The sequence below is a fragment of the Juglans regia genome, chromosome 8 (genome assembly GCF_001411555.2).
Source record: "Juglans regia cultivar Chandler chromosome 8, Walnut 2.0, whole genome shotgun sequence".
In the NCBI taxonomy this organism is placed as follows: domain Eukaryota; kingdom Viridiplantae; phylum Streptophyta; class Magnoliopsida; order Fagales; family Juglandaceae; genus Juglans; species Juglans regia.
This window is the reverse complement of record NC_049908.1, coordinates 5,187,897-5,200,918: the sequence shown is the minus strand read 5'-3', so window position 1 is coordinate 5,200,918 and position 13,022 is coordinate 5,187,897. Positions and strand designations below refer to the sequence as shown.

Below are 13,022 nucleotides of genomic sequence, written 5' to 3'. Positions count from 1 at the left end.
AACACATTTACACACTGACTTAAAAATAATTTTTTTTTAAGTACAATATTCATTTAATTATGAGCTCCTACAACAAATTTAAACCCATGAAAAATTACATATAATTATTAATTTCATGTATTATTAATAGCGAAAGTGATTGAATCCATTAACTAGATCAAAAGTAGTATAAGACGTTGCATGTGAGATTATCAAATTTAGCAGATTGAAAGCTCGCACATGGTTACGTACGTACGTTTATCGGATGCATGCAAAAGGCTTTATATATAATTAATTAAGCTGCATTTATCTGTGAGAAAATTAAATGATGTTATTTATGGTACGTCTTGAGAAGATGATTGCTAATTAATAGCCTACGTACGTTACGGGTTCAATATTAGTGACCCGTCCAAACCCAGTTCTGAGAATTAGCAGTCCTTAATTTGCCTAGTCGTATCAACGCACTAATTAATTAATAATTGAAGAACAAAGACTTTAATTAAAAGTGCTATTATTATCTTTGTATACCAGTATTTACGTGCCCAAAAAGTAATTGAAAATAAAAAAAGAGCGAGATAATGATTCATGAACACATGATCGAGATCGATCGACCCTGATCATGATCATCATGATTATCCTCTCTGATCAATATAATTCCACGTTACCAGCCGCCATTGGGAGCGTGGTCCTCAAGGCATGTGGACTTTAAGAAACATAATAAAAAAAAAAAATAAACTTATTCTCCATTCAGGGCGTTGATTTTGTTCTCTTTGTGGAGTTGTTGGCCTTTCAGACGTACATATATACATATATTTGACGAATGTGAACTTCGATCCGGAAAGATAAGACAGAAGAGTAGTTGATTCGGAATTATGTTTCAACATCGATCGCCGTCACTGTTTTTTCTCCTTCGAAATCATTCTGCAGCTTCCAGAAGGCCAGGTCGTCGCCTTCCAATTGATGCTTAGCTATGTGCAAACAGTAAACTTCGACATCATGATGAGCAAGTTGGAAGGATAATATCTTGATGATCTCAGTTCCCACTAGTAGTACTCTTACGGCCTTATATATCTTTCTAGTTTTACCCTAATCACCACCTTTCAATGTTTCAGGCCATGGGGACCATCATGATCTTGAAAAGCTCATCAATCATATGATCTCATATGTGTACATCTTTCATATATGCTTCTGCCAGTATCTATCACATGAGATGAGCTGGCATATTGTAATTGGTAGTAGAATTAGTTAGCTACTTTACTTTTCTGTATAAATACTGCTCATGTATTCGTGTAATTAAAGATCAACTCTCATGCATAGAATCAGATCATGAAAGATCAATGCATGGTTTGGTATTTTTGACATCTATCCAATTAGTTAATCATGATTCTAGATGCTAATTAATTCCTACCTAAACCTACAAATTAATGATCAATATTCAAGCTTATAATTAATTTATTTATAAACCAATTAATCAGCCCAAGTTGGAGGTTTTGCATTTAAATTGTAATTAATACAATCTGTATTGACAGTTGGAGTTGAAGTTTATATAAAGTACGTACGTACTAGGTTATAGTTTTAATTTATTTTTTTTAAAATAAAAATAGTACTATGTTATAATTGATGATTCAGGCTATTATATATAGATTTGCGCTAAATGGAGGAATTAGTAGCCGTTGTCATGCTGTCTGTTTATTTATTTAACAACGAATTCCAATCCATTCATTAAAGAAAGACTTACAAAGTTGACTTAAACAATAAACCAATTATAAACGTTAGTAGTTTTTTAATATACTTTTGTGACTAACAAGGTCTAGTCCAGACGATAAATCTCTAAAGATCGAAATCTAAGATATAGCACAACTCTGTCTACGACAGAATTTACAGTAACCAAGTAACAAAACTTCATTCCCGACTAATCAGAGCATGGAGAACCAACCCCATCATCACTGCCTAAGCAGAGGGGAACAACACCTTTTGAATCTAAGTCCGAATGCACAACGTTTTTGAATTTTTGTTTTCTTGAAAATAAAGACAGGGCATAAATAAACTACATTGTGAAAACACTGTAAAAAGGAAAAAATAATGTACAAAAAGGCTGCGGAGGGAAAATCGACGGTCAATCTTAGGAGATCCAGAGTCACCAGTTCAGGAGCAGCCGCGCGTTGCAGCGGCAGAGAGCTCCTTGGTGGCACGTGAGAGCCACACGCCAACGAGTTCCGAATTTTTCATCCTGTGTGTGCAGGCTACGCTCCACTCTGGTTGGGGCCGTATTTGGTGGTCGTGTAGATCAGTAATTGGGTGTGTGTTGGCTATTAGGTGTCGAAAAGTCACGATCAGCAATTCTCCCTTTATTTGGTCTTAAAAAAAATAAAAAATAAAACCTAAACACTACACAAGAAGAAAATAGAGAGGGGGAGGGAAGGAGTGAGAGAAGAAGTAGCCTAAACTAGCACTGTTGAGGAATAATCCCACATTGACTGTGGACAAGGTCTTGGGCATGTTTATAAGCAATGAGCAATCATCTCTTATACAACTGGTTTTATGAGATGAGTTAGGCCCATAAATTTCATCAAGCACCCCATCGAGCCGAGTCTGAAATTTGGGAGAGTTTAGAGAGAAAGGAAAGGGTTTAGAGAGAGAGAAGGACAATTGTCTTGCTTTTGAGTTAAAGTGTAATAATGGGTTATGGACTTTGGATTCTTGCTATTAGTTAGGACATATTTAGAGGATCCATATGCATGTGTAAATTATTAAAAACATAAAATAAAAAAAATTCTAGAAATAAATTATGTACCTTGGTTAGGACATATCTCATTTGTTTTCACAATTATTTTCATCTAATCATTATAATTTTTTTAAATTTTTACATAAAATAAAATAATAATTTAATTTTTTTCAAATCTTAAAATAAAAATAGTATTTTAATATTATTTTATTCAACTTTTAATTTAATTTTATCTTAATTCATTTTATCTCATATGCAAAAACAAATATAAATTTAATGTTGTATGCGGTTTCTTTTATTTATACCTAGCATAAAAAAAAGTCCATCACATCATTGATCAATGGGAAAAGATTTGTAGTATTAAGCTAGTGTGCAAGTTTCGTATATTCTTTTAAAGAAAAATAGATAAATTTGAGAATTATATTAAGAAATACTTCACTTTTTTAAAAATGGAAATACGCAAAAATTGTACATAAATTATATCTCACATTACTCTTAATCAATTAGGTACCATAATCAATTTCATGTTCCGAGCATGTGTGTGTGAAAATATTGACGGTGACGCCATATACTCGTGCCAAGAAAAACAAAAAAGAAACGTACGTGCCATGTCGTGCTTAACAACATTAGTTACCAGCTAAGTTTAATCATTCTATTCTTGATCGTCAATACACCATCCATGATTCCATCCAACCCGAGCCCCGGCCTGCACCCCCGCCAAAATAAGTAAATAAATAAATAAATAAATAAACGCACGCACTCTCCACAAACGATTCAATATGAATATAATCTATAGATATTTATCATGTTAAGGTCTTTAAAATTATCACTTATCTCAAAAAATTTAAATCGATAATAAATAATAAATTCAATAATTTATATTATATTTTTAATAGAGAATGTGAAAAAATATTTGTTTAAATTCTTTTTTTCTAATTTGAGGATTTTAAGTAGAATAAAGTTGACCTTATAATATTTATTGTTATAATTTTTCAAACAAATTTAAATATTTGAGACATATTGTAGCACTCTCCCTCTTGAATTAATTTTGATGGAAAACAAAAAAATAAAAATCACCGCAACATGACCTAGATTATATTAATTAAAAATAACTCTTAATGTATAATTGGTTATTGGTCAAGGTAGAACCGTGAAAGAATTCCATTATTTCACATAGCTAGCAATGGCGACAAAAGCCAACCAAATCAATGCGCCTCTCCAAGCAATTAATGTTTATTAGGTGCTAGCTCCTTCTAGAAGAAAGTTTAAGCGGTAGGCCAGGATCGTTATTAATGTAGGCTGGTAAGTGGTACGTACCGGTAAAGCCCAATTCAATAGTTGTTAAAGTTATGTTATACAAAAGCCTTATATTTTACACATTATTTAATTTAATTTTTTTATTTTCATGTTTCATATTTTATAAAACACGAAGATAACAAAATAAATTTATATATTTTTAAGTGGTATATAAGAGTTTGAAGCTTATGTATAAAATTTTATAGTCCTTATCAATGTCACGTGGATAAATCTTTATTCCTATCCTATGGTGTACATTTTTCCTCGATGTGAAATAGTCATGTACGTGGGAAGAATAAACTCCATATGCTTCTAATTTCTTCCTTCCCAAGAAGTCAAGCAATGCCCAGATCATCATGTCATGTATAACGTGGGCCGGGGAAGCTTCTATAGGTTTTCTTTGTTTTCAAACCTTTAAAATCTGTAGCTTTCGTGAGTCTAGCCAAGCATACCTGTTCTCTTTCTCTCCTTTCATCAACCAAAAAAAAAACTAAGCTGTTTCTCAAAACCAGTACCCGGCCCCAAACTCCCTTTTCCAGATGCTGAATCTTTTAATCTGTGGCAGTGGCGGCAGTACTTTTCATCATGAAGAAGATCAAGGAGACCCATGGAACAATAGTCCTTGTTCATCACCAACAAAAGCAAGAAAGAATAGGAGGAACAACAAAAACCCATATTCCAGTCGTGGGCTCGACAAGTTTTCTGCACTTTTAAATGATCTTGAAGAGAAGAGGAACAAGATTTACTCACAAATGGACTCCCGAGATATCTATATGGTGCGCTTTGTGTACTCGAACTCAAATGATTGCGTTCCAATTGTGGTGAAGTCCAAGACCAACAAAGAAGGCAAAACTAAGACCGGGGATGGGAAAGAAGATGAAGAGATCACACCGTTTGAGATCTCAAATGCTGATTCGAAACAAGTGAAGCAGCCAGAAATTTCGGAACCCAAAGAAAAGCGTAAGAAGAAGAGGGTTTTATGGGACATGAAGTTGGATAAATGGAGGCGGCCATCTTACTATCTGCCAGCTATTATAATCCTGATTTTGCTGCTATTGACTATGTTTGGAAGAACTTTTGCAATACTTTGTACCTGTCTAGGGTGGTACATAGTCCCTACCTTGAAGGAGAGCTCAAACACAGAAAGGTCAACAAAGAAGAAAGATTATGTCAGAAAATTGAGCGAGAAGAAGATGGTGATCAAGGAGAACGGTAAAGAATATATGAGAAGCATTTCTGGGGTTGTGTTAGGCAAGTCAGCGCCACATCACAGTCATCAGAAAAGCTGGTGATCAGGAATAGGCCGATGATCTGACTCCCTCCTTTCTCTCTATGTTTTTTGAGGGGGTTAATAATTCCTTTGTTGTGTTCATTGATGTAAATTATTCTGGTTTTGTTTTTTAGTTTTGTTTTTTCACCTGTTGTTGGATTGGGAATCCGATGTCGTCTCTTTGACAGGCTCACAAATGTACATTATCGCGAGTACTATGTGGTAAGAGTTAGGCTAGCTGGAGATTAAGAAACCCGTGTCATCTAGTATGTTTTGTATGGCACAGTGAGTTTGTCAGAGTTCAATTAAAAAGAAGTGGGGATTCTCGTGATTGTGGATCGATTATCTCTGCATGAAAATGTTGTGCTTTTAGAAACGTGTTCATATGTAATAAATTGATATATTTATTTGTTTGATGGAGGGCCTGAAGAGAGGGATAATGCTGAAGCCTGAAGGAACATAGATTTTGTGAAGTTTCTTAATCGAACGCCATGAATTTCAACAAGACGACCTGTAATAGCATAAGCCGCCGGGTCAAACCGTTCGTCGCGACCATTCTGCTAGTCAATGCTGCAGAATTTTGAATTAACAGACAATTGTTTGATTTGTTCAGATCAACGGTTGAATTGTTCAGATCCCATTTCGTGCCTGTTCATAAAGTTGACTTTACAACGCCTGGATTTATAACTTTATACCCACTGATTCGATCAAAACAAAATGTGATCAAGCACGAAATTTGCCAATCAGGGTCGCTTGGAGAAAACTCTGGTGCCTAATAAGTCAGCAGATCATAATTCTTACTAGTATTATCAAGATTTGAATTAGCTTTTCTTTTCATTTACCTGTTACAAATGATCTTCAATAGGGGTGGGCAGTAGGGACCCGGCCCCTCTACTGTGCACCGCAGGGGTGGGGCACGGGATTGCGGGGCACGGGAAAGGGTGCACCCCGCCTCGCATCACATGGGTATTACCTCTAATCTTCAAGCGATTGGCTTTCCCATAATTTTCTGTTTAAGTTATAGAAATTGAATTTTAGAAAGAGATAGACACGATGTATAAATCTTACATTATTTATTGATGTATGTCTGGATCACTCCCACAACATAAATAATCAATAAATAGCACTAGATATTGTAAGATTCACAACCACAACTTTAATTTCTCTCTTTAAATTCTAATTAGAACTCAAGATAATTTAAGACGCTTCATCCAAAAAACATAAGCATGTCTTTTCCTAATGGTAAAAGGCCTTGTAGCCCTAGTGCACCTGCACTTTCTGATTGGTCACGATTCAATCCCCGTAACTTCCTGTTGTCCAGGGGAAAAAAATGTCTTGTCCTAAACTCCAAACGTTTTGCATTGAAAATAGGCTCAGCTCTTAATGGAGGAGGAAATATTAAAGACCATTTCAGTAATGAAGTGAAGCTTCAAAATACAGGATTTGTGGACATAGCAGTTCTCCTTGAGATTAATGGGGGTTTCGTGGATTGGCCATAATTTACTTTGCAATAGCTTTTTAGAGGACAGGCTCTTTGCCCACAAAACATAAATGGATTCAGCCCCCAACCTTCCCCAAGGCTAAAAACATCCTAGTTGTTCAAGTAGATCATGTTTAAGATGATGGTTTCGATTCTAGGTAATTCTTGTCCCAGGTGGTTCTAGCCTAGGTAACTTATTTCACAAGAAGTATAAGGCTTACCCACACATACATATATAGCATATATCAATTAGATATCGACCAATGTTTCATTCGAACACTTAAAACATCGGACAATTGGGAACCAAAATTTTCTTTGATTTGGAACGTTCTATTGGTACTTAAAAGGAAACCATTACCTAATTGACTGTTGTCGTTTGAGTCCAAACTCTATTTATTTGAGAGCGTTTTGGGGCCACAACTAGCTATGTTTAAAAGAAAAACTCGATCCGCTTCATAGCCGAACATGAAAAACATACCCAAATAGAACTACTCTTCTTGTAATTTAACGCCATTGGAACTAGTAATTTCCTCTTGATCTAATAAACAAAATGACAAGCAAATTCAGGGTAGCACCATCAACAAAATGGCAAATACCATTTTACTATTCAGTGTAGCACCAGAATACAGGGATGAGTTTGCTAAATGAATGTCTGAAGCAGCATCAAAATGTGCATCGCATTCCCTAATCCTGCAGTACAATAAACGCATTTTTGCCATCTTTAGAGAAAGCATATCCACTAAAGGTATGAAACAACTCCAAGAAAAGAAAATGAACTTAGATATGACTGCAATGGTAGTCAAATTCAGGTTTAATTAGCCTGTGAACCAAAAAATATTTTGATGAGTGAAGAGAAGGTTGGCAAAGCTCAAGCAGCAACAATTCAAGAAAAAGCTACCTTTGTCCCAAGTAAACTCGTAATCAGACTTCAATCAAGATCCTTGCTGGACAGCAGGCCATGTTTAGTTATTAATGAGAAAAGTAAGTTCATCACTGAATCACAAAAGCCAAGCAAACAATTTAGCATCTCCTGCCCCAGCTGAAGGTTTTTGCCGGCATCTTATGTCATGAATGAAGACTGGAACTTATTTCAATCTCTAGGTATGTCAATTCTCTTGTTCAATACTTGAATTCCGACAAGTTTATGTATAAGAATCTTGCACAGCTTCGAATGAACTAGAGCCTGGTCTTCTTTTCTTTGCAATCTCTTAAGACTTTAAAGTTTGAATTGAATCTATGGTTGACCATACTCATCCTATGGAATAAAACATAATGTAAATTTTCGAACCCTGAGCTTCCTAAGCATTTCTCTTGTTAAGCTTAATTTGTTATGTAAACATTATTGGAAATTGACTTATACTCTTAACGATCATGTGCTAGATTCCCTATAAGGCTTAGTTCATGAAACTGTTCAAATGATCTATTTGAATAAAAATTCTCACACCGAGATTCGGACTCGTCTGCAACTCAGGTCGTGAAACTAATCTAAAAGAGCACAACCTGTACGAGATCGACATGGTCAAACTAGAGTATATATCGGAGTTATTAAGGATTATTCAATTTCATTCTGTTCCTCTCGATTAGAACTGAGAAGTACAGGAAAGAGAAACTCGTACTGGTTTTCTAAAGACGAGCAGATATGCAATGGCAGCAATGCAATGCTCTTACTTATACTTGCCACCATATTTAAGAGGACAATAACGATTAAAGAAATCGAGAAAGCATAAACAAATTAAGCACAAAATTCAGCACAAGGGGTTGATGAAATTGTAAAATTAATAATCACTCTCAGACTCGTCCAATCATTTTAAAACGCAAACCCCGATTTCCGAATGCGTAAAACGCCTCCTGAAATATCTTCATTGCCTTGCCTGGTGGCTGGAAATAATCGAACGCCGGAACGGCAATGCTGAGCCTATACTTTAAGTTTTAACTCCTTCGAGATTCAACCCCATCCCGTCCATTTGAATTGTGAGGCAAAGCTTCAAAGCGCAATATGCGCGAGCTATATTCGATGGCGTGGCAAGCTGCAATTCGGCCAGGCGGCTATTCTTGAATCTCTAACTGATTTGTACTGTCGTTGAGGTAGGCAAAAATCGCATTTTTTAAACGGTGTCTAGCTATTTTTATAAGAAAAATAATAGATATAGATCATTTTTATTTTTATTTATATAATTATATTTTAAATAAGAAATGTATTTCTAAAATAATTTCTAAATTATAATTATAAAAATATCCTATTTTAGATTCCGTTTAAATTTAAAAATAAGATGAGATAATTTTAAATAAATTGAATGAAATATTATTAAAATATTATTTTTAATATTATTATTATTTTAAATTTTAAATTATTTATTATATTTTATATAAAAATTTTAAAAAATTATAATAATAAAATAAAATAAATTCTGAATTAAAATAAAATTATATGTATAATATATATCACTTGCACACACTCGGACTAAACAAAAAAAAATATTATATACAGTCGTGAAATATATAAATGTCGTACAATCATTTTTAAAAAAATTAAGATTTATTATTAAAAAATTAATTTATTTTCATAGATCTCATATTTATTCACTTTTTTTAAAATAATTATACGACACTTATACACCCACGACTATAAGTATAATTTTTTAATAAATAAAAATGATGAACACATGGCCATCCGGATGCACAAGCAGAGACACGTGTCACGTGGACGTAGCAGGACTTTAAAACCAAACAAACATTAGCGACTAGCGAGTCCAAGTAGCCCCTCCACTCCCCCACCGCCCCCTTTATATTCTGGCCTGTAGCCTCACTTCCCGAGTCTCACTTCCACATGAATCCGGCGAGATTTGATGCCGTAAGAGTGGGAATTTGAAACCATGGAGAGGGACAATGGGGTGAATCACGCATACATGGGGAGGGACTTCAGTTCTCTCAGTATCAATGACCACTCCTCGGCTTTTAGCGACTGTAACAGCGATAGATCTGGCGAATTTCCGATGGCTTCTTCCGAGAGCCGGCGAGTCCTCATAGCCTGCGCCTCCGAGAACTCGGACGAGCTGATCCGTCAACTCGTCTCTGATCTAGAGTCCTGTTCAATTGAAGAGCAAAAGCAAGCAGCCATGGAGATCAGACTCCTCACCAAGAATAAACCGGAAAATAGGCTCAAAGTCGCCAAAGCCGGTGCTGTGAAACCGTTGATTTCTTTGGTTTCTTCCGCTGATCCTCATCTTCAGGAACACGGCGTCACGGCAATTCTGAATCTCTCGCTGTGCGACGAGAACAAGGAATTCCTAGCTTCTTCCGGAGCGATTAAGCCTCTTGTTCGAGCCCTGAGGACAGGAACTTCAACGGCCAAAGAGAACGCAGCCTGTGCTCTGCTTCGGCTATCGCAAGTGGAAGAGAATAAGATTCCTATCGGGCGGTCGGGAGCAATTCCCCTCCTGGTGAACCTTTTGGGGAACGGAGGATCCCGAGGGAAAAAGGACGCGTCGACTGCACTGTACTCTCTGTGCTCGGTGAAGGAGAACAAGGTCAAGGCCGTCCAAGCTGGAATCATGAAGTCGCTGGTGGAATTGATGGCGGATTTCGATTCAAACATGGTGGATAAGTCAGCCTACGTGCTGAGCCTACTGGTATCTGTACCGGAAGCGAGGACAGCGTTGGTAGACGAGGGGGGTGTTCCGGTTCTGGTGGAGATAATCGAGGTGGGGTCCCAGAGACAGAAGGAGATCGCGGTGGTCATCTTGTTGCAGGTTTGTGAGGATAGCGTGGCGTACCGTACTATGGTGGCCCGCGAAGGAGCGATTCCTCCCTTGGTGGCCTTGTCCCAGTCCGGCACCAATAGCGCCAAGCAAAAGGTAAGAAAGACGAACACTCCGGGTAGTCAGGGATTTCGACTGACGTGGCGGGCAAATTTTTTTGAAAATACTACGGTGTCACTGTCTACTTTCCACGCAGGAATAGAACACCGTTTGGCGAGTCAGTGAACTTTTCTTTTCAGTATAAAAATGCCGGTGATTAAGGAAGTGGATATTTTTTTAACAAAAATATTATTTTTTATTATATATTTTATAATAAAAAGTTATTATAAAATATCTAAAAATTATTGCTACCAAACTGTCATTTCTATCATCAATATTTATTGAGCGGAACATATTTTATTTATCGGTCAATCGATGTCTTTAAAAAAATGTTGAGTCGATTTGATAAAAATAAGAATAAATAAGTTTTTTATTGAAAAGCTACATGCGTGACCTGAAATAAAAATTAAAATAGAGAATAATATTATAACATTTCAGTGTAGTTCAAATCTTAACACAATTCATGCATACTACTGTCTTCATCCTTTTCTAAAAGAATACATAAATATTTTTATATATAAAAAAAGAAAAGATAACATAAATAAATTACATGAATTGTAGTTTTTCATTTTGAGCCTTTTTATTTTATTTCATTATCGATTGTAATTTGTGTCTGACTGGGTAGTATGGTTTGTTCTGTTATGGGACTCTTATTTGGACAGGCGGAGACACTGATAGAGCTTCTACGGCGACCAAGATACGGGTAGCATCAGCGCCAAAGCGTAAGAGGTGTTAGTATAAATTAACATACATCAAGATATATTTATAATTTTTTATATAATTATATTTTAAATTGAGGATATTTTTATAAAATACTCTTAATTTAAAATAAGATTATGTAAAAGATTATAAAAATAGTTGTATGTGCATCTTATTTCATGTATTCACCCGCCCACGCTTGCGCATGTAGTCGTCACACAGAGAAAAGAGCAAGAATAAAATGAAAAACTGAATTGTAAATATACATGTATGCATCGGAGGAGTTTGTACAGTTTGTTATAAAAAAAAAAAGTGGTCGATGTTTTTGTTTTGCTGTGTGGGTATGAGTTTCAATATTGATGTGATATGGGGCTAAGAAAGTCTAATTGAAAGGTAAGTGCTACTTGTCAGTTATGATTGGTTTGTTGTTAATCATTCGGTGGAGGAGGAATTTAATTGGAAATAACTGTGGGAGGGCCAGAGCACGTGGAGGAGGTAGGGTTCCACTTTTAATTTTTTCTCTTTAATTAATAGATTTGGAGATGTCCAACGAGAATCGCGTGGGAAGACAACACGAGTGGCTTTAAGATGGAATCAAATTTAATTTATTTCTCATTTATTATTAGTGAGATTTATTATTTTTTTAACTTTTTATAAAAAAATTAAATTTAATCTTAATCTATTTCATATATTTTAACTTAAAAAATTAAATTCATTTCAATATAAAAAAATAAAATTTATCTTAATAACATCTACAAAATATTATTTTTTTATAACGTAATTTAACTCAATCCATCTCTATATGAGTTGTTTGAATTGAGAAATATTATTAATTTATCTTATCTCATTATTATAATTTTTTAAAATTTTTACATAAAATATAATAATTAATTTAATTTTTTTTTTAATTTTAAAATGATAATAATATTAAAAAATAATATTTTAATAATATTTTACTTACCTTTAATTTTTATTTAAAATATTTCATCTCTTACCTTCCAAAAGGGAGAGCCGTAGGCAAGTTTTGTTTCTCATTTGAATTTCGATTTCCCCGTGAGAGAGTGAGAATGCAAATCACTTCTGTTCATTTGTTAGCTGACAAAAAATAAAAAAATAATAATAATTACAGTTATGAATATATAAATATCGTATAATTATTTAAAAATAAATAAATAATTACGAGATTCATATGATTTATATTATTTTTAAATAGATAAATTTTATATAATTTTTTGTAAAAATGTAAATTTTATATTAAAAAATATATATAAATATTATTTTTTATATATAAAAAAAATTATTTATTTAAAATTTATACATGACATTATTCTCGTTTTAAATATAGAAAGTGCTAAAATAACAGTCAATTCACAACTTTAGGACCTTACATAAGGTTAAAAAGTTAATGTTGTAGTCAAAAGTTTGGCCGAGTCCTATTTTGTAAAAATAGACGTTGTATGGTTACCTTTTTACTCAATCTTTACTGTGAGATGGCAAAATGAAAGGATTGCCTTAAGTTGTGATGGGAGTAACCGAGTGACGAGCAAAGCAGAGCTACCTACCCCCACCCCTTCACGGTCCGATTTGGTTAAGAGAATCTCAGATTATTTGCAAATAATAGTAAAATAATAATAAAATAATCTGAGAATAGTGATGCGCCCAAACATACCCGTAGAGCCTTTTACATTTTCATCCTCCGTATATTTAACATCGTAA

The 13,022-nt window shown here is 34.6% G+C and overlaps 1 protein-coding gene across 1 annotated transcript; it reads left to right on the top strand.

Moving 5' to 3' along the window:
• The first annotated feature begins 9,494 nt into the window (after positions 1–9,494).
• Positions 9,495–11,637, top strand: LOC109001105 (U-box domain-containing protein 4-like). The gene is made up of 2 exons (XM_018978243.2): positions 9,495–10,604; positions 11,270–11,637. The coding sequence occupies exons 1-2, from the start codon at positions 9,624–9,626 to the stop codon at positions 11,312–11,314; spliced, it is 1,026 nt and encodes a 341-aa protein (XP_018833788.1). The 5' UTR covers positions 9,495–9,623; the 3' UTR covers positions 11,315–11,637.
• Positions 11,638–13,022: the final 1,385 nt, after the last annotated feature.

What these genes read in the sequence shown, in the direction of transcription:
- LOC109001105 (XM_018978243.2), top strand. Translation starts at nt 9,624, where the DNA reads ATGGAGAGGGACAATGGGGTGAATCACGCATACATGGGGAGGGACTTC. An exon ending in CCAATAGCGCCAAGCAAAAG is followed by an intron (nt 10,605 to 11,269) that starts GTAAGAAAGACG and finishes TTATTTGGACAG; the next exon opens with GCGGAGACACTGATAGAGCT.